The sequence below is a fragment of the Prunus persica genome, chromosome G7, assembly GCF_000346465.2.
Source record: "Prunus persica cultivar Lovell chromosome G7, Prunus_persica_NCBIv2, whole genome shotgun sequence".
Lineage (NCBI taxonomy): Eukaryota > Viridiplantae > Streptophyta > Magnoliopsida > Rosales > Rosaceae > Prunus > Prunus persica.
This window is the reverse complement of record NC_034015.1, coordinates 1,149,127-1,171,238: the sequence shown is the minus strand read 5'-3', so window position 1 is coordinate 1,171,238 and position 22,112 is coordinate 1,149,127. Positions and strand designations below refer to the sequence as shown.

Here is a 22,112-nt window from a genome sequence, read left to right as displayed (position 1 = left end):
TGGTTAAGGTTCGAAAGACGAAGAACCAACAAGATAGGGCGCTTTCCCCGACTTCTGACTTCTAACCTCCTAACCCGATTGGAAGCGAGCCGGCCTATGACTAGTTATTAACTAATCATATTGTCTCTAGGTTTATTTGATCATTATTGTCATACATCTATCCATTGGGGTTTTAATTTACCCCCTTCACCTAAGTACCAATTACATAATCCCAAAATTGCCTTAGTCCTATAAATAGGGTAAGAGATTTAATTGTGTGAGCGTGCCACCATTAGTGCGAGAAATAGCCTAATAGAAAGATGAATATATTAATAATATGCACTTCGAATAAACTGACTTCTAATCAAACCACTGTACTCTAAGAGGGAAGCTGGCTCAGATTGATTCTTTTCTATGCCTCAAGATGTAACATCCCGACCTAAAATAAATATTAATTAAAAATTTAATTAAGGAATTACATTTTTTTTTAAACCCTTAAGGGTAAGGGTAAATTGGTCACTTTTAATTTGGAAAGGATTTTGGGGAATTGAATTGCACTGTTGCGTAGAGCTTGTCGATACGAGTTCATGGAGAGGCGGCACGCTCAATTCTGAGTTATGACAGTTAAATAAGGGTCTAAAAACAAAAAAAGGCAATTTGGTCCTTTAGAAAAAACATTGTTTTAAAACCCAGAAACCCGGTTTTGCCCCTCACGCTTTCTCTCTCTCTCTCTTTTCTCCAGTTCTCTCTCTCTCTCTCTCCTCCCTTGAGACAAACCCTAACTCGTCACTATGCAACCAGCAATTGTTGTCGTCTGGCCATCTCAGGCCACTAGATCAGTCCCAATCGACTTGCCTCCACCTCCCCGTCTCATCCCACGCCATATCCCGCCCAGAAAACAAGTGGAACGCCTTCTAGATCAAAGTAAAAAATCGCCTAAAACCGATCCTCATCGCCTGGGACAACTCTAGTGACTTCAGGCTGCGCCACCACTTGGAAAAGGTAGCTCTCCTCTCCCTTAGTGTTTCCCCTATGGTCTGGACGTCGATTATCACCGTAGCCGCTATATTGAGTCCGGGAAATTTCGGCCAAAACCCTCACGGGTTCGGGCTCGATTGACCCTGTTCTAGCCACTTTTTGGCCATAGTCCAAGAGCAAAATTTGTCCCCCTTTGGTGTGTTGGTTCTATTGGTATGGGTATTGATAGGCGGTTTTGGATTTTTCTTATCACCGAAAATTACTCAAGCCACAACCGTTGCCCATGGCGGGTGGTGGCATGTTGGCCACTTAGTGGCAGTTCAATAAGTTCCAAAACACTTGGTGGCGGTTTGGCGCGTTGGCCACTTGTTTCGAGTCTTCGTTCTTATGTTTTGTTTTCCTCAAGGACTAGCAAAATTTAAGATGCAGGTATTTTATAGGTGCATTATTGTTATACCCTTTATATTTGGTTTTTGTAGGAAAAGTTAATTAAAAAGAGAATTATTATGTTATTTAACTTATTTTCAGTTTTGCTATGCTCTTACAAGGTGTTAGATGGAAAATCAATTTTTTGAAGGAATTTTAGCCAAGCCAATTGGATAAGAAAGATATGACATTGAAGATCATTGTGTCAATTTGTCAGAATTTTTTTTGAAGACAATTGTCCCATAATTTGAAATCAAAACAGCCCAAGCTGAATTAGCGTTATATGCCTACAAAGCTAAGAAATACAGCTAAAATTTAAATATTTTTTCAAAATTTCTAGGAACTGAAATGACTCCAAAACATGCAAGCAAGACGGGTTTCCTAGTGAAAGAAGGATTCTTTCCTAGTTTGTTTACTTAGTTATTTAGGATTTTGATTTGCTTTGGGAGAGTTTTTCCGGACCTTTTTAGAGTAGGTTTTAGTTACTTTTCACTATATAAGCCCACCCTAAGCTCTCTCTACCTAGCCTACCACCATTTATACAATTTCCATTCAAGAGAGGACGTGGAGCTCAGGCGTGCGCATCACCATTGATTTCCGAATTCTATCTTTTTCATGACTTTTCTTATGATTTTTATTATAACTATGTGTAACTAAATACTTTTCTAGGGTAAGATGAAACCCTAATATGATGATCTAGTTTTCTTATTTTGCCTATCCTTTGATTGCCTTTTGATGCTAGATTCTTAATCACCATGCTTATAGACTTGATTGAATGTCTTGAAGCTTAGCTACTATCTAGGTTTTAAGTTGAGTTCTTTGATGCAAATTAGAATAATACCACACCTAATTTGAGGCTTGCTTCTTGTAGTTAGGAATTGTAATTCATCTAAAGTAAATATCATACTCATAGGGTTTACATGGTTATCAAAACTTTCACAAAGCTTAAAGAGTCTATATTCCTATTTGTACTTAATACCACAGACAAATTGCATGTAAGAATATACGAGTTAGCCTAAATACCATAGGTAATTTTTAAAAAAAACAAAAAATAATTAACAACATCAATTGGATTAATTAACGGATAAGTAATTTAGAGGTTAGATTAGATTATTAGTGGTGGATTCGTTGTCCTAGTGCTTTTATAAATTGACGTTCAACCCCTTAAATTATCATATATTTATTTGTTTTGGCTTTTAAGCTTTTGTGTCAATTTTTGTTTAATATCACTCAATCGTTTGCTTAATTAGGTTTAGTGCAATTTAGGTGATTAAGTTGGTTAATAAATCCTTTTAGGTTCGACATCGTACTTGCATATCTCTATACTATTGTTGATTCATGCACTAGGGAGTAATTTAATTTGTGATTTTTTAATATTCTTTTCTAGGTGTTCAAAATTCGACATCAAGAAAAGAATATTTAAAAATTTGGAAAAACTTGATGTAGATTTTCAAACATCTAGAAAAAAACATAAAAAATTCACAAATTAAATTACTTGTAAGAGGATGAATCAATAATATAGTATAGAGATATGCAAGTACGAAGCCAAACCAACAAGGATGGATTAAACAAGTTAATCAATTAAATTGCACTAAACCTAATTAAACAAATGATTGATTGATTGATTGATTGATTGAACTAAAGTTGACAAAAACTTAAAAACCAAAGCAAATAAAACACACAATATTTAAAGGGATTGAAAACAAATATATAAAAGCACTAGGACACCGAATCCACCACTAATAAAGCAATCTAGCCTCTTAATTACCTATCCGTTAATTTATTCAATTGATGTTGTTGATTAATTTTCTTTTTGCATGAATTACCTATGATATTTAGGCTAACTCGTAGTTTCGCTGATTGTTGTATCGCTTTTGCTTGGAATGAAATATTCATTTCCTTTTTCTTGGTCAAAAAAATTTTCATTTCCTTCAACCAAAAAAAACCCACCATGTTCTCTGTTGAGAGCATTCCCCTCACCACATCCACACTCCATGTTGACATGAGTTAACCTACTAAATTAAGCAGATTTATTTCCTAAGTTACTTAGGTGATTTATGACAGGACCCGCCCTGTATTCCACTTTGGAATCTGCGATGAACCTTGCTCCCCGTCCGACATTTACCCTGATGTTGAACCCACTTTACTAAAAAGTCTTGTAGCCCTAATTTAAAAGGATAAATAGTTTGACTTCTACTGAAATTTTGGCAGGATCTCCCCTGTACTTGGAACAATTCCCGAATTACCGTCCCTGCAAACAACACCAGAATGGCCCAACTTCCAGCATGCACAAGGTAAAAGCACGCACAACAGTTAAGACTAAACCAAAGGGCTTCACGCTCTCAACCAAAACTCGAAACGAGCAAGCAAAGCAACTAAAGATTTAGTTTACAACTAGGGGAAAGTAAAGTAGAGAAAGATAAAGGAGGAATTCCTACAGTGTGGACAATGGTGATGCCTCGACGTGGTGGTCTCGATCTCGAATATCTAGGACCTGGGGGCGCAAAACTGATAGTGTGGGTGGATGAAAACAAAGCTGTAAACATAATTTCTATTCAAACTAATAACCCCCTCCGTTTTAGAAAATAATGCCAACAAAAAAATATGCAACAAAATCCTTTTGTATACGGACATATATACCTTCCGATACTTGAAAATAATTAAATTAAATATACTTATATCAAGATATACGATAATGAAAACTATTTAATTAATACTCCTCAAATTCTTGGGAAACGTAAATTTATGCATTTAATCATAATTGTAAAACTGTATAATCGAAACTTCCAAAGTAATCTTGTTAATATAAAATATAACCAACAAAACCCAAAAATCTTTTTTCTTGTAACCAAACCCTTGCAAAAATACAATATGCCCAGCAATTCCCAAATATCCAATCTCAAATCTGAACTCCATTTCAAATATTCATACCTGTGCAGAGTAGTCTCAATGCACATGCTCAAGAAACCTCAAAACCTGGAAAGTAAATCCACATATATACCTATATATATATATTCATACCTGTGTAGAGTAGTCTCAATGCACATTACTATAAATATACACACACCAAAAATAAACAAATCATCAATATGTACTAGGGGAAACAATCCAACACGGGGATTGTTTTACTTAGGCGTGGGCATCTAAAGCCGAAATACTGAAACTGTACACTAACCATACCGTACCATATCGATTTCATACCGTTTCATTTGGGATGGGGAGATATTTGGTACCGTACCAATAGAGTATGGTATGGTAGCGGTATCAAATATTTGGTACTAGTCAATACCGTACCGTACCGAATACTGAAGAATAATATTTTGATCTATCCTCAGTTTCCAAGAGATCAATACTTTACTGCATTATGCCAGAGAAATCTATATATTCTGCTATGGAAAGTACTTTTAGAGGGCTTAGTTGCATTGCTTTCAGTCATATCTACAGAGAAAGCATGTGCTCCACATCCTTTTGGAAAATGTAAGCTAGAAAGTTAAAAAAGATTTTGAATATTCTATTAGCTGTTCAGATTGACTGAGACTTGGATACATAGTTTCATGCAAAACTAATAATTTTTTAGTAAGATGTATATTTCTATCTATATATACTACTGTAAGAGCTATGTTGTTTGTACAAGCTTCTTTAAGCTTTCTGAGGTTTGAACCTCAAACATGGTTGAGATTTTAGCATACAGAAGTTTGGCGAAGTTGTTCGTTTTATGTCATTTTATTGCTTTTGTTTTATGTCATTTTATCTTTGGATTTGGTTGATTTGGATATTGAATATGTTGATGGATATTGAGTTGGTTGATTAGAATTTGGATATGGAATATGTTGAATCTTTGAATCTGTAACTTAGGCATCACTTGTTTTGGTGAATGAATATGTTGAATATTGAATTGGTTCATTTTTTAGTTGTGTCATTTTGGAACCGAAATGGTATCGATACTGATTTGGCACAGCATGGTATGGTACCAACTTTGACAAAAGATAATCTCATACCGTACCATACTGGTTTTAATTTCCGGTATTGGTAGCGGTACGAGCTAAATACCGTACCGTGCCCACTCCTAGTTTTACTAGACCACATGGCAGAATCCTCAATACTCATGTGGCTAGGGAATGAGCATTCCAACCGAGGGCTATTGCTTCCCAGACTAGTACGGTTGAATCCTCAATACACGTGTTGCTGAAATGAGTCATACGCACACAGACAGCTCATCAAGGCCTTCAGTACACCCGGTCAGGGGTGTCCTATTCCCGACACACCTCCGAAGAGTTACCGTGTGTCAAAAATATCCAAAGTAATAGTAATAAGGGAGGTACATATAATGGTGTGTCATTCCCAAGATCCAGAATCCACTTTCATAAACTAATATAAATAATAAAACATAATACACCTTCAAAATCCAATTTTCAAATATTCAAAGGTACCCCAACCCATATATATAAACATCTCGATAATATCATAGTTGAAACAATAATATTCATTATACAAAATTCACAACTTAACCGATATAACCAACACCAAAATCTCATAAAATAATGATAAAAATATCCAAAATCCAAATAAACCAAATCCCTTGTTCAAATTTCATAAACAAACCCAATATCACCCAAATCCCAAAATCACCAAAGTCCGAGACCTAAATCCATATACTTTAATAGATATAATATTATATATTAAAATAATAATCCCTTGAAATAACATATTACATTGTAAAAGCTAAGACTAGCCCGACAATAAGATCCAATAACCTTATTAACCAAAATAAACTGATTTCCAATCCAATCACATTTATGCAAGCAATTCCATATTTGAAAAATAAATGCAATTTAAAAACAAATGTCCACTTACGACAAGTCCAACGCTGCTCAATCCTGAGAGAGATCTTGCTCTAGAGTGCGCGAAGCAAGAGTATCTATTTGAGAGAATAAACGGGCATAATTAATAAACGTACCCGACAACGAACTTTAACTCCAAACACTAGTTCCCTAGTCTCAAAGTGTGCACAACCTTTAAGAAAGTTTATAGGGTCATTCTAATACTTCCTGAAGGATGAGATGGTCTCGGAAAACTCACGGTCAACCGAGCGGTCAAACTTTTCATATGGGTCAATCGGTCCCACTGGGGCCAAGACCTCCGATTTTCAATTCGAAAGTAACTATAGGTCCAACAAAGTCTACTGAATAAGTCCCGAAGGTTTGGTCTCGATCAACCGGTCAGATCTAAGCAAATCGCATGATCGAACGACGGTTGATTTGTCTAACCTTGGAATCATTGACTCGGAATATCCGAGACTCCGATTCTCGATCCACAAGATCTTACATGATCCTAGAGGTACATGGAACAACATATTTGAAATTGAGGCCGATCGAACGGTCCAAACCTATCGAACCCCGATATCGCATAATAGGTGCAATATCCGTTCAACTGTCAAATGGTAACCAGTTCCAAATCTGAGCATACTTTCATGCTCAGGACGACAAAGGGAACATTTTAGAACCTAATGGGCAGCCACAAAGTGGATCATGCGCCGCCATTTGCGGCCGACAGTGTGTAGGTGTCTTGAGTAATTTTCGGTGATGGAAAACTCCAAATCGCCGGTCAACACCAATACCATTATAATCCGACTACCTAGGGGATCAACTTTTGTTCTTGGACTACGGCCAAAAACTGACCGGAACTAGCCGGATCTAAGCCGAGACCGTCAGCTTAACTGGGGGTTAGAAATCGATCTCTAAAACCTCAAAATTAACCTAAACCAAGCACATAGACAGGTAGAGCACGATGAGAGGATGAAGTTTCATATCTGATTTGACGATTTTGGCCACCGAAAATCACACAAACACCATCTGCAACGAAAGAGGGTTTTGGCTCAGTTTCAGTCCAAAATTGCAACCAATCTTGTAGTTTTAAAGGTGGAAATGGGTATGAACGTGTAGAGGAGGAAAAGATGAACGTTTTGTGGGTTGTGTCGTCGCTAGCCGTGATCGGACAGAGGAGAAAAAGCCGGCCAAAGTGGCCGGTCTGTTTTCGGGAAGAAGAGAGAGAGTCGGGAAAGGGGAGAGAGAGAGAGAGAGAGAGAGAGAGAGAGAGAGAGAGAAGCAGTCCAGATTTTTAAAAATTTTGACTTTACAAAATTTATGGTTGTGCTACTGTACTTCCATAGATTATATCGTTTTAACTCCAAATTGAACCCACTACATGTCTACAAACTCGGAGAGCAAGCTCTACGTAACGGTGCCACTCAATTCCCCAAAATCCTTCCGAAACAAAAAGTTACCAAAGTGCCCTTACTCTTGAGGGTAAAAACGTAATTGTGCACATAAAATAAATTGGATAAGATGATTAAACTAGGTCGGGGTGTTACAATTTACTTCCTTATTTTATATAGTTTACATGTCCTTGTATAATTAGGAGATATTCTCCAAATTAATTACTATATCTATTTCCTTGTAAAACACCCTTGTAAACTCCTAAATATATATATATATATATATATATCTCCTTATGGAGAAGAATACAACTAACCTAAAGTATTCAAACTAAATTTATATTTTAGTATGGTATCAGAGCAATCGATCCTAGGTTGTCTCTAAGCCATCAAATCATACTCTCAAATTCCAACCCAAACCCCAAATCAAATTCCTTACCTCTCAAATCAAATCCTCTTATGAAACTCCTTCAACACATACCTCTCAAATCAAATTCATACATCAAATTCCTCAAATTCTTAAATCAACTCCTTAATCACAAACACACACTCATATCAAATCTTAATTCCTCTATGATGTCTGAAGGAAATATTGTGGGAATGGTGTTGTATAGAGATTTCTAAAAACTCTATAACCAAACTTTGTGAGTATAAATCACCTAGCATGCCATATCTAATATGAAATCAAAGTAAGAGCGGAAGCATTAAATAAACTAGGGATTCATGCAAGTCCCATTTAGTCCCAATTTTTATAAGTCTATGAAAATGTGCACAAAAAACTCTCTAAATCCTATTTGAGAGAAATATAAGATGTTCATACCCTTGGAGCGAATCTTGAAACCAAGAATGGTGTTCAAGTAGAGGGAGTGGTCCCTTCGTTGTTGGCTCTCCCTTTGATGTTGATTCTCCACATCGTAGTTCTCCAAATAGGTACAAAGATATGCACCCCCAAAGCTCTTCACCAAGGATTGAATGGGATGAGAGAATGAGTAGACAACAAGTGAAGAGTGGTGCTAGCACCCTCACTTGATGTGACTTATTTAAGGGGTTAGGGAGAGAGAGTAACACATTAATCATATAATGTGTCACATATGTGCCTAAGTCCATATGGTCAAATCCTTTTTTAATCACTCACTTGTCTAACGAGTGTTGGTCCCGGTCATCCTTAGTTGACCGTATCAAGTGTCGGGTCAACTGTTTGACCTTTGATCTTTGACTTTTGACTTCGACCTTTGACTTTCACATTGACTTTGACCATGACTTTCACATTGACTTTGACCAAGTCACAAAATCATTCATTCTCTTCTTAATTTCCCAATTTATTTCTTTTCGGTGTACGATCTTATAGGTTCTAATTAGCGACGTAGTGGGTATGAATGATTCACTCTGAATCAAGTGTGAATTGTATCCCTCCATACAATTCTCCTTATTGGCGAATGCTAATTATAATTAATCCTTAAAGGGCTTCCACAAGCCATGAGTGACACCAAGTAGTACGTCATGGCTACCCAAGCTAAAAAGAATTCATTTAGAGAACCTAGTCAGTTTGTGATTACAATGCAATTCGATCCTTCTCTAATTCAGTACTCTATGTCATATTCTCGGGATATGGTAAACTTGTGTCAAAATCTCTAATATGACATCTCTAGATTATATGATGAAATTTGATGAAATTCCAAACATTCTTGTTCCAATTTTCATCCGATACTTTGGCCAAAGATTCACGAATCATATCTTTAGAGTATTCTCTCTTCTTACTAAGAGCAGCGATTCCTTGTTGTAAATTCACTTGTCTCTGCGTACATGTTGAGAATCCTGAGGAATACCTTTAAGTCACATTATTTTGATACGACCGTATAATGCTCTCAAAGAGAAACAACATATACACAAAACAATTACGATGTCTCAGGTCTAAGGATTAATTTGCATTATCACAACTTAGAATTCTTTGTTTGACACTTGTGAGTAAGACTTCCATACAAGAATTCTAAAGTTGATCACAGTCAGTGGACTCCATCTTCTATAGAGCACCTACACATATGTCTCAGTGTCTCTACACGAATGACTTGAGACTAGTCATCCTCCTAATTGAGCAGAGATAATGTGTACCAGTCTTTGCAGGTCACCATTCTCCAATTGGTGATCCTATGACTAGGAACATTTTAGGAATTTTAGGATACGGTATTCATATGTATGGAAAGGTCTCGTGCATCTAACTTCTTTAGACCTCTTTCCATTTATATCTTAATCCATGGACTTGTTACTTTGTGTACGTTATGTATCTAAAGCAATGTTCTTGCCCCTTTGATTATTATATATTATTTCCTTAAAATTATCCATTTTTATATTAGCTTCTAGGGCATATATTTAACAATGTTAGGACCCCCCCTATGATTCTCTACCTCCTTGCTGACTCACAAAAGCATGCAGTCAATCCTGCTAAATCGGCTACCCAGACTTGTGCTTCTATCGCCACCACCAAAGGTTCTGCTTTTCATACGTCCTCTCCAAAATCTACATGGAGTATTGACTTAGGTGCTACGGATCACATGACATTTGATCCTGGCCAATTATTAGTCGCAAACTAACCACTCAGTCGGTGGTATCTAATGCTAATGGTACCCCTTCCTCTATGGTTGGGGAGGGCTCTCTATCTCTATCTAACTCCACACATATTGATTCTGTATTGATTGTTCCATCCTTATACCATAACTTGTTGTCTATTGCGCAACTTACTATAACTTTGGGGTGTACTACAACATTTTGGCCGAATCATTGTGTTTTTCATGATATCATCACGAGGAAGACGATTGGTTGTGGTACTAGGTGGGGCAAACTCTACCACTTCGACTGGGCATCAGATAGTGAGACCAAGGTTGGTCAAACTTTCATAACAAGTGGAGCTAGTTCTACGAGGCCGAGAGACAAAGTTTGGTTATGGGATAAACGTTTTGAGCATGCCTTGTTTGGTTATCTGAAGAAGTTGTTTCCATCATTATTTTCTTGTTTTGATATTTCTAGCTTCCAGAGTGATACCTGTGAATTGGTTAAGAGCATTGTATTCAGTTCCCATTAAGTACAAATAAAAGTTGAGTTCCCTTCTCCCTTATTCATTCTAATGTTTTGGGGCCTGCTCAAATCGCCTCTCCCACACGACCGGTTGCCCCTCTTTATTCCTTCATAGGCAGAGCCACTATGTCAAAACGACCGGTCGACTTCACGCTGCCAAAATCAGAAGGAGGACGTTGAATTATTTTATGAGATTTTGCCTACCCCGGACTCGCCTTCATCTCTAGTTCCACACCAGTCACTTTATGAGGAAGTCATTCAGGTAACATTTACCCCTGAAACTAATAACACTAGTGAAATATACCATAATGATTTGATTTTAGAAAGCATAAAAGATACATATACCCCTATATACCAACTTCCACAAAGGAAGAACTATGGTAAACCTCGAGTACAGTACGAAGCAGATCTTAAAGCCAAAGAAAAATACCCCATCAATAATTATATATCTCTAAGCATATTATCTGAGTCACATGTACACTTTGTGAAGCAGTTGGCCGATATATATGTCCCCAATAGTGTAACTGAAGCATTAGAAGACTCAAAATGGAAAGAAGCCATGAATGAAGAAATACTAGCTCTTCAGAAGAATGCCACATGGGAGCTCATGCCTTTACCTCATGGAAAGAAGACAGTGGGATACAGGTGGATCTATATTGTGAAACTCAAAGCAGATGGATCCATTGAAATATATAAAACTAGATTGGTAATGAAGGGGTACACATAGAGACATAGGGTGGACTACCAAAAGGCCTTTGCCCCAGTAGCAACACTATCAGAGTCCTACTTCTCTAGTAGCAAATATAGATTAGCCACTACATCAGTTTGATGTTAAAAATGCCTTCTTACATGGAGACTTAGAAGAAAAGGTATACATGGGTTTATCACCAGAATGTAATTTAGCTCATGACAAGAAAAATCAAGTTTGCAAGCACAGTAAATCATTATATGGGTTAAAACAATCTCCTAGGGCATGGTTTGGTAGATTTACTAAGTTCATGAAGAATTTTGGATACACTCAAAGTAATTTAGACCACACCCTGTTCTTGAAGTGTGATGGAGGAAAAATCATTGCATTAATTGTTTATGTGGATGACATAGTCATAACTGGGAACGACACAAGAGAGCAACAGAAGCTACAAAAGTATTTGTCTCAGGAATTCGAGACGAATGATTTAGGTGCTCTGAAGTACTTCTTCGGAATTGAAGTAGCAAGGTTAAAAACTGGTATATTTGTGTCTCAAAGGAAGTACGTGATGGATCTACTAACTGAAATAAGAATGCTTAGATGTAAGCTTGCTGACACACCTATTGAGATGAATCACAAGTTGTGTGAAGACATGGACTGGTTGCCAACCAATAATGAACAATACCAGCGCCTCGTTGGAAGGTTGATATATTTGGCACACACAAGACCAGATATTGCATATGTTGTGAGTGTGGTTAGTGTGTTTATGCATTCACCCAGTATTTCTCATAGGAATGTAGTTTATCAAATCTTAAGATACTTAAAGTTAGCCTCTGGAAAGGGATTAATGTTCTCTAAGAATGGAAATCTTGAAGTTGTTGGATATACAGATGCTGATTGGGCTGGTTCCATTATAGATAAACGCTCTACATTGGGTTACTTTACATTCGTTGGAGGTAACCTAGTCACTTAGCGGAGTAAAAAATAAAATGTGGTTGCTCGGTCTAGTGTAGAAGCAGAGTATTGAGGAATGGCTCAAGGAGTTTGTGAATTCTTGTGGATCAGAGGTTTCTTGACAGAACTGGGTTTTAAACCAAAGAAGCCAATGGAGTTACATTGTGATAACAAGTTAGCTATCGATATTGCTCCCAATCCAGTTCAACGTAATCAAACTAAACATGTTGAGGTGGATATACATTTCATTAAAGAAAAAATTGAGAACAAGATCATCTGTCTACCCTTTGTAAAATCAGAAGGTCATTTAGAGTTGTTTGTGGACGAGTGTTTTATGACTCAATTACCAAGTTAGGCATCGGTGATGTGTATGCACCAACTTGAGGAGGAGTGTTGACGTGAGATAACCTATTAAATCAAGGAGATTTATTTCGTAAGTTAATTAGGTGATTTACTTCATTGTTTTATATAGTTTACACATCCTTGTATAATTAGGAGATATTCTCCTAATTAATTACTATATCTATTTCCTTGTAAAGCACCCTTGTAACTCCTATATATACTCCTTATGAAAAATAATACAACTAACCTAAAGTATTCAAACCAACCTCAAGAAAGAAATATAGAGGAGGGGAAGGACGTGATACTAAATTTAATTAGTTAATTAGTAATTTTGGATTTTAAAAAAATATTTCTCACATGCCAAGCACGTGAATCCTCATGGAAAATCTTGATGGCAAGGGTGAAATTGGCTATTTGTAAAGAATTCAAGTGTTAAATTGACCCAAAAAAATATATATATATATCAATGAGGATTAAATTCAAGTATCATGATAACAATAGCAATATCTTTGCAACAGTATGTGCCACTGGCATTCTGGAAACTTCATCTGATGGAAATTCTGCTTTGTTGTGACCATAATTGCAATGGTTTAAAGATTATTTATAAATAAAAACAGCCAACTTGAAAAATAATCAAAGAAGTGTAATTTGATCTGAAAATAATGTCCATCGTATGTTAATTCAGTTTTGGACACAAGCTGACTTTGGATATCTATATACTGCATAACCTCCAAGAGCCATTCCCAGAGCGACCCCCGCCATCTTCAGAACCATCTCCTTGCTTAAAACTTTGCTTCTTAAACCAAGTAAATAGTAATTAATTGACGACCATGTAGCAATTTCAGCGGCCTTAATCTTGTCTCCGCTGCCTGATAATTGTGTTGAAAGGTTTGTCACTTTCTTAGGCATAGATATGGAAAGAATTCCATTCGAAAACTTAGCACGGATTCCACTCGTATTACAATTTGTAGAAATTTTGATCTCTTTGAGGAAGCGGCTGGGTGGAGATGCAGTTTCTTCTTCCATAGATTGCTTTCCACTAATGGTTAGGATGCCCTTGTTGTTGATTTGAACTCTGACATCTTGCCTTTTGAAACCTACATGCATCAACAAGTAAAACAAAATAAAAGAGAAACATGACATGGAATGTAACCCGCTGAACATAATGTTCTGTTGTCGCACTTATGTTGTTAGTTAAATGCTTACGTATTCAGACAAGAATCAACATGATATAGCAGTACCTGGTAGATGAACTTTAAGAATGTCAAGTCCTTCCTCTTTCTTCCACTGGCAAAACGGTTCAAAGACCTCGTAACACTGCTCATCGTTTGCTGCAAGCTTGGTTTCCATTGGAGATTTTATGCTTTCTTTGTTTTCTTTTTAAGGTTTCAAGTAAAGAAAATGTTATCAAGTTTCTTGGCCAAATGAGGGCCTCTCTTTCCTTATCTTATACATGATGAAAAGGGCATTTAGAAGCTAATACTTTGTCCCGGAGTTTTCCTTTTGAAAGAGAATAAATCCCTTTTTTGTTTACTTCTCCCGGAGTTTTGTTCTTGGTGCATACATTGAGGGAGGGAATAATTTCTTTGTCCTCAAGATATGCTAATACCTCATGAACACATCAGCCAAGGTACTAATCTAGCAGACAACAACAGTATATGCACTTCTTATATTATATGACAATATCAATTTCGTAAATTTCAGAAGAGTAATACTAGGAATTAGGGACGGAGTGTTTGTGCAAGCTAGTTAAAGTATAAAATGTACATTAATTAATATGAAAAATGAAAAGAGAAATGAGTATATTCGATCAATAAACAAATTCAAGTTGTTGAAAACATAATCAAGCGATGATTATATATAATATATTTTAATAGGTTTAGCCTGTGGTGGCAGTTCATTTGGAGGCCGTCAAGGCAACAAGAAAGTCTCTGTAATCCCCAGGTGGGATTTTGTCACTGTCACATAATGCATCTCTGAGTTCAATCCCATGCTGCCTCTTAAACTCCCTTTGAATTTCATCCATGTCTACTTCAGCCCTGTTCACCATCACACGTGCCAACGCGCCTTTATCGGTCATGGACCCCTTGATGCTTGCATACAATATCTGCTCAAGTATTAGTATCACCATGTTCCAAACTGTGAGTCTGAGCCTTTTTCCTTTTTAATTCCCACTTCTTCCTTGTTTCGTACCAAACTGAGACCATTAGCTCATAAGGAAATAGAAGAGAAAATGATGATTACCGTAGCGAAATAGGTAGCTGGTCTGTAGATGCATTGGACGACTGTTTTCATTGCGTTTTCAAATTCTCCAGAGTTTCTGGTCTTCAGGTACTGCAGCATACCAAGTAATTAGCCATGGTTTCAAATTTCTTTAGTTTAATTTGATAATGGTAATTCCAGAAAAGTAAGCCAAATGTGGAAATTCCAGAAAAGTAATCATGCTAGTTACTTACCTCTGTATACTCATGCCCATAAATGTGTTTATAGCAAGAAAATGTGAGTTTAAGCTGTGGAATGCTCCGTTTGCTTAGTATTTCTAGTACAACAGCTTCTATGGGCCCTGAATTCCCCTCCCCTGTTTCGTAGAGCCTCCGTGCATCCGACTTGGCAATATGTTGGCTAATATCTGTTTGGTGTGCCTTGTGGGATGCAACCAATGCCACCAGTATCTGTTACATAATTGTGTGTTTATGTCTTTGGCTTCATTACTATATAGCAAGCTTAATTAATTAAATCACCTTTTGGTAAGGATGGGGAGGCTCAATATGGATGATATCTTGGTCCAACTGCCTCCTAAATCTTCTCTGATATGCTTGTTTGATGAGAAGGATTTGACTTGATTTTCGACCAACAAAAATCTCTACAAGAGCGCCATAGTTTGTGTCACCTTGCTGATCATCAAGGGCCTCCCGGACCACAATTGCATCGCGTTCATGCTGCTCTATCATCCACATGGACAAGGCTGCACATAATTTTGGTGAAACCCCAACACCAGCAGCTGCCTGTTTTCTGTTGTCAGCCATTTGATCTGCCTTTTGGAGTCTGTTTGCCAAGTCCTCTCCATAAATTGCCTTGTAAGTTTCTCTAATCTGTTGCCTTTCAAGGCGGGTTCGGCCAGCCAAAGCCAGAGCCAATTGGTTTAGCTGTCCCCAAGAATCATGAATCTCTTTGCATTCACTTTCCAGATTGGGGGCTGACATGTTTAGCATTTTGGTGCCCATAGGAGAAGCATTTAGGTAGAGCAACAATATTACATGGACTTTTATGAAAGCAAATGACTTGGAGGCCAAGGAAGGGATTTTCGCTTTTTGGGCATGCCAGTTAAGGGCTGGTAAGATAGTGGTGGACAATGAGTAAGTCTAGTGGAAAATGAAGCTTCAGTTGATGATGATGTGTTATAGTTCGGACTGTTGCTGTCCATGAACCATGTGAATTTTGTTTTTTAGCCAAAGGTTGGTGGATTTCCTATTAGACAATGAGTATGAATTGACCTCCTTTTTAGCAACTTTTCCAAACCCCATTCCAACCTCATCTTCCTTTTTCTTATTCTTTTCTTTGAGTTTTATTTTTATTTTTATTTTTATTCTTTTGTTATTGTTGGAGTCTCATCCATCTCATACATCATCATTTTGTTTTTCTATTTTCATTGTTGTTGTTGGTAGTTGTTCTCATTATGATAATAGAAAAGTTATACATTTGTTACAATGAGTTTGACCTACTAGATAATTGTTCTCATTGGGTTCGGCCAGACAAGCGGTCCTTTTCCCCCAATCCTTCCCAAAGACACCTGAGTTCGAGCAATATTGTAAGCAATCTCTAGATACCCAATGTAGAAATACCATTTTAACAATTCAAATTCTTTGTAGTCCAGGCATCATTTATTTATTATTTCTGTTAGTATGAAAATTGTATTGTCATTTTCTAGACTCTAGCATAGGTTAGGAATTAATGTGTGAATATCTTTTACTGGAAGGTTTGGTGCAACACATTCAATCCCGGATTTTCGAAGTATGACTTGATCGATATGAGGAACTTGATTTCAGGTAAATCATGACATAATCATGCATTCATTATAGGATTATTAGTTGGAGTTATTTTCACTCAAGCACTTTTATTTTATTTTTGAGAAGGAGAATTCATTTATAAAACCACAGAAGTACAAAGAGCGACATGATACGGTGGCCTCGTTAAAACCTTTCTAGGACAAGAATCCCAGGAGAGGAAAGAGTACCACACATGTCATGGACTAACAGGAGAGTCCAATTCAGGTCACTTTGGACTATTATAATAAATTAACAAGTCAAAAACAAAACCTAACACAAAAATCTCCGACGAGAACCGCAACTAGAGACCAACACAGTAGACTCACATGAGAGAACCGTAGAAACTCCAAATAGTAAACCCACATGAGAGGACCGCAGAACATCCCAATTGTCAAAAGAAGTCTTCTATGAGCAAAATCATAGTCCTTTGACACCCATACAAACTATAAGTCATACCATAGCCGTCGCCGAGATAAAGACAACACCAATCACCTAAAACACTGCAAAAATAACCAAACAAAATAAATAGACCTAGATCCAAACAGATCTAGACTATCTGGAGAGGGGAAGGGGAGGAGAAGAAGGGATAAGAGGAAAGGAAAATATGGGAGAAAAAGAAGGGGAGATGAGGAGAGGAAGGGGAAGATGGGCGGAGGAGAGAAGGGGCAGTGGCCACCTCCCCCCCTTATCTTCCTCGAGATTGGTTGTTAGCAAGGAGAAAGAGAATCAGAGTGCAGCTAGGGTTCGTGTTTTTTTTTTCTTACAGATTACTCAAGCAATTTTATGTTAGTCCTATTTTTAATAGGATTAGATTTTACCTCTTGAGATTACTCTCCTAGTTGGACTCTATTTTAATTTAAATTAAAATATTATCTTTTCCTATTATGACTTGCATATGTTGAAATAAGCTCCTACTTGATTGGTCTAATTAATTTGTTTAGATAAATATTGTTTCTCCCTTAAAAGATTGGCTGTAGTGGAAGTCTTTTAGGTTTCCTCACTTCTTGCATTAGTTGACGTCTTCACTTAGAATCCAAAGTGAATAACAATCTAATATTCATGATAGGATATGATTGGTGGGTTCCTGTGCTTATCTTTGACTAGGAAGAACCAGTTTTGTATAAAAGATGTGCGTTTCTTTTCATACAGTGGGCTTTCGACATATTTATTTTTTGAGCATCTAAAATTTCTATGAAAGCTTCTGTGCATATATTTGAGAAAAATCATCAAGTGTTCCATGTTTATTTGGGGATTTATCAAACACTTTAATAATTCATATTACATTTATTTGCATTGTTCGGTGACTCATACAGTTGAGGGCACCAAGATCGTGGTGGCAGTTTTCCTCCGACGAGTTTGAAGCAATCGTGACCAGTATTGCGTTCAACATAAGGAGTGTCGAAGATCATCCCGTGACAGAAGTTGAGTTACGAAGAAGTCGGTAAACATTATCTAGAATGTGTCTAGGATAAGTGTGTGAGTACTTATTGTAATTATCGTTCTATAGTGGATTTGAGTTGGACTAAGGAGTCCTGTGGATTTTCCCTAGAGGTGGGGTTTTACCATGTAAAATAATTCTCTACGTATTTCTTTATTTTATGGTTCCAAGATTGATAAGTCATATCAATCCTGCTACCTAAGTTTATTTTTTATTTATATATCAATTTTTGGACAAACAATCAACGAAAAGGATTTTGTGAAAACAAACTGAAACTTTAAGGGGTGTTCGTGTAATTTTTGAGATTTGAAGGGGTTTTATGAAAACACAAGAAACCTTAGGGGATGTTAGTGTAAATAACTCTTCAAAATTTTCATTTTCTTCATCATCTCAATATTATTGATATTATCGCGATATTATAGCGATATTTTGGCCAAATGTTGCTGAAATTAATAGAAATTATCGACGTTGATATTTTTCGATATTATCGATACTTATACAATATATGTATGAATATGTTCCAAAATATTCTAGACCCGAAAAAATAATAATATCCTTAATATCTAATCGATTTTATCGATATTTTAGTCTTTAGTCACAACACAAGCAGGCACTTGAGAGTGTAGCTCTTCTCTGAGTTTTGAGGATCAAAGTGCGCTCAGAAGGCTTTGAGGGTGGCTTGTCTCGGTTTGAATTTTAAAAATTATACTTTTACTCTTCTCAAAATGTAGCCCATGTTTCACTTTTCTTCATGGAAAAAAATAATATGCTTGGGCCCATTAAATGGTCTATAGACCCAACCTTTTCCCAAAATTTCAGTTTTGTTGCCATTCTAATTTTATTTAATTTACAAAACAAATCAAATACAAATATTTGGAACCGAAGAAAATAAAAGAACAAAAAAATTAGGCTTATTTACAGTTTCACCTCTTAGAACATTAGTTCGCTCTCACTTAACTACACGGCACTCAAATTTCCTCACTTTATTTACATTCTTCCACTCCGTCTCAAATGCCCTCACTTAACCACTCGGCACTCAAATAACTTTTAATAATAAAAAATCAAGGGTATTTTTGAACATCTTTTCATTTCTCCTTTTTTACGGGTCTTTTCATTCTTAATACTGTACGAATCAACACACGAGAATGAGAGAAAATGACATTTGCTAGTCCTCAATTTCCAACGTTTCCAAACATGAGAATGAACATCCTCCATTCCCATTTCACAGAATTAGACATGGGAAGTTTATTCTCAAGAAGTTCAATACACGAATCAAACGGAAAAGAAAAAAGAAAAATTTTAAAATTCAAAAAAAAAAAAAAAAACCGAAAGTCTTAAGACACAAAAAAGGGCGTGCATACAGGCAATGGATGCGCGGTTCCCGCCATTCGGTCCAGTTAAACCAAACCGAGTCCACCCCATTACAAATTATTTTTCATTAATTGCATGCTTAATTAACACTAGTCTCTTGAGTGGTTGGTTGGGATTGAGAACTGTAGGAATTGTTAGCTTCTCCAAATTCAGGGTTCCAGCGACAACAGCTAAAATTCATGGGCATTGCCAATGGCGAACAAGAAATTGCAGAAGACCCACGTACCTGATGATATTTTAGTCAAAATTCTCTCCAGGTTGCCAGTCAAATCCTTGATCCGATTCATCTGCGTCTCAAATCGCTGGCGTTTTCTGTTGTACGACCCGCAATTCGCCAAATACCACTTCAAAGTAGCTTCTGAGCAACAAACACTGAGTCCCAGCCTCCTCATCTCCACTGCCTCTGAGCTCCGATCCGTACACTTGGAAACGCCGTCGTTTGCAATTGGTGGAAATTCTTTGGTCAGAAATCTCAGCTTCCCATTGAAGCAACAGGGCCGCGCTGTCAAGGTACTGGGCTCCTGCAATGGTTTGGTGTGCGTAGCTCTTGATTTTCATGAATGCTTTTATATCTGGAACCCATCCACTAGATTCTTGCAGAAACTACCTGACCCAGATTTCGGGTCAGAAGAAATTAGGAGGCATTACAAATATGGTTTTGGTTATGCATCCACCATTGATGACTACAAAGTTGTTGTGGGCGCGGAGTTGACGTATGAAACTGACAGAGCTAACAAATACCCTGTTGTGGTCTTCTCATTGAGAGCCAACTCCTGGAAAAAGATTCAAGCTCCCCTTTCACCCCATGGGCATAGTGAGGGGGCTCTTTCAAATGAGGCACTCCATTGGCTGCACACATCATGTAGGCCACAACCAGTAGCAATTGCTTTTGATTTGGCAAAGGAGGAGTTCCGAAATGTAATGTTGCCAATTTGTGAACAAAATGAGTTGGGTTACAGACGAGTGGGGGTTCTTTTAGAAGGGTGCCTGTGTGCATGGGCTAATGGATTTCCTGATTTTGAATATCTTGAAATCTGGGTCATGAGAGAATATAATGTGTATGAATCATGGACTGTGCTATTTAAGGTTGCCAATGATGTACCTATCTTCATTAGGGAAAGTGGTACAGTTGTGATGCGGGATCGTAATTCCAAGAATGTGGAGTTGATATGGCTTGATAAAAACCAAGACAAGTTTAAAAAGGATGTGGTTTCACGTGAGCGATATATGATTCAGGGGCTTGACTCTGGAAATGACCTGACTCAATATGTTGAGACTCTGCTACCTTTCGTCTCCATCGTTTGCGGTAACTACATCCTTCATGCATTTGAAAATTATATGTTCATTTTGATCTGCTAATCCACTGAAATTGTAAATCATCCCGTTCTTGTATTTTCTTGCATATTAAAGAGTCTTCTTCTTCTATTTCTTAAATTGGCAGATCAACAAACGCCAGTAGTAGCAATTCCTGTTTCACATCTGATCACTGTCCAAGAGATCACTGTTCAGAACATCAGCATTATGGTTCCAATGAAACTCACTGGCCCTAATTTCACCGTATGGAAATGGCTATTTCTTCAAGTTCTCAGGAAATATAGAGTAGAAGGTTTGGTTGAAGGGACAGAGATCTGTCCACCTGCTTTTTTGTTTGATACCAATGGTAAAATCACCAATCAAGTGAATCCAGCCTTCGAAAAATGGATGGATCGGGATCAAAGTGTAATGGTTTGGCTTAATTCAAGAATCTCTGAAGATTTATTGCCATATACAGTTGGGGCTTCTTCCTCTCACGCACTCTGGATGATCATGAAGAAACGGTTTGCCGATGCTTCTGATAGTCCCTTTGCTTGAGGTGCGCACTGATACTCCCAACTTCCAAACGGCAATGGTCTCAAAAATTTCATGCATAAGTGAAAAGGGCTTGCCTAAGTGTTTGATACCAACAAATTTTCCTTATTATATTTTGTTTTGGTTTATGATTTTTAAATATTAGTGTTATTTCTTCTTTGATTGCTTGTCCCAACTAGATTAGTCATGCTAAACTGGGCCAGTGATTGCTTTAATGAACAAGTTTAAGTCCTTTTGACATTTGTTCGTTTGAATTCTATCTCATCACACCTTCCCTCGAAACGAAGGAGGAAATTATTTTCCTTGTTGATGGTCGATTTTCATGGTTTTACAGTTCTTTGATGATGTTCTGAAAGTTTTTTTATTTTATGCTTTGGTTGAATTTGTAGGGGAGTTGGAATGTACACTTCCAAGAAACCGAAGATGAGAAGGAAGCAGTTTCAAGCATCTTAGAGGACCTACTTGCACAAAATGACATGGTGAATATATTTCGTTGAATGTCCCTTTGGTTTTTTATTTTGGTTTTGAAGCCTATGAGTAAATTACAGTGATCATTTCGGCATATGGTCAGCTAATAACGGGTTGATACCTCGTTTCAATGCCTCATCCCGAGACTTGGTATTTTCTTTTTCAATAATAAAATTTAAGAAGTCGTGATTTAAACTGGTATGCGGCTAAATATTGTTACTGTATTTGAAACAATGCTTGCACAAAAATATTTTATAAACTGAACGTAGAGAATGTCATGGAATTCTCTTT

At 37.1% G+C, this 22,112-nt stretch overlaps 3 protein-coding genes across 3 annotated transcripts; 1 reads left to right on the top strand and 2 right to left on the bottom strand.

Annotated features, from left to right (window-relative positions):
• LOC18771805 (annexin A13) lies at nucleotides 13,187-16,478 on the bottom strand. Its single transcript, XM_007203363.2, has 5 exons — nucleotides 15,392-16,478; nucleotides 15,107-15,322; nucleotides 14,895-14,984; nucleotides 13,892-14,757; nucleotides 13,187-13,747 (listed from the first exon to the last, which is right to left on the bottom strand). The coding sequence occupies exons 1-4, from the start codon at nucleotides 15,872-15,874 to the stop codon at nucleotides 14,548-14,550; spliced, it is 999 nt and encodes a 332-aa protein (XP_007203425.1). The 5' UTR covers nucleotides 15,875-16,478; the 3' UTR covers nucleotides 13,187-13,747; nucleotides 13,892-14,547.
• Nucleotides 13,332-14,000, bottom strand: LOC18770333 (inactive protein RESTRICTED TEV MOVEMENT 2). Its single transcript, XM_007204743.1, has 2 exons — nucleotides 13,892-14,000; nucleotides 13,332-13,747 (listed from the first exon to the last, which is right to left on the bottom strand). The coding sequence occupies exons 1-2, from the start codon at nucleotides 13,998-14,000 to the stop codon at nucleotides 13,332-13,334; spliced, it is 525 nt and encodes a 174-aa protein (XP_007204805.1).
• Nucleotides 19,698-22,004, top strand: LOC18769936 (F-box/kelch-repeat protein At3g23880). Its single transcript, XM_007202143.2, has 3 exons — nucleotides 19,698-20,811; nucleotides 20,947-21,357; nucleotides 21,743-22,004. The coding sequence occupies exons 1-2, from the start codon at nucleotides 19,698-19,700 to the stop codon at nucleotides 21,354-21,356; spliced, it is 1,524 nt and encodes a 507-aa protein (XP_007202205.2). The 3' UTR covers nucleotide 21,357; nucleotides 21,743-22,004.

Excerpts from the sequence above, each read along its gene's own strand:
- LOC18769936 (XM_007202143.2), top strand. The coding sequence starts at position 19,698 with ATGGCGAACAAGAAATTGCAGAAGACCCACGTACCTGATGATATTTTA. Across the intron at positions 20,812-20,946 it reads TTTCGTCTCCATCGTTTGCG|ATCAACAAACGCCAGTAGTA; the intron begins GTAACTACATCC and ends TTAAATTGGCAG.
- LOC18771805 (XM_007203363.2), bottom strand. The coding sequence starts at position 15,874 with ATGGGCACCAAAATGCTAAACATGTCAGCCCCCAATCTGGAAAGTGAA. Across the intron at positions 15,323-15,391 it reads CTCCCCATCCTTACCAAAAG|ATACTGGTGGCATTGGTTGC; the intron begins GTGATTTAATTA and ends ATTATGTAACAG. Across the intron at positions 14,985-15,106 it reads ATGGGCATGAGTATACAGAG|TACCTGAAGACCAGAAACTC; the intron begins GTAAGTAACTAG and ends GGTATGCTGCAG.
- LOC18770333 (XM_007204743.1), bottom strand. The coding sequence starts at position 14,000 with ATGGAAACCAAGCTTGCAGCAAACGATGAGCAGTGTTACGAGGTCTTT. Across the intron at positions 13,748-13,891 it reads TCTTAAAGTTCATCTACCAG|GTTTCAAAAGGCAAGATGTC; the intron begins GTACTGCTATAT and ends TGATGCATGTAG.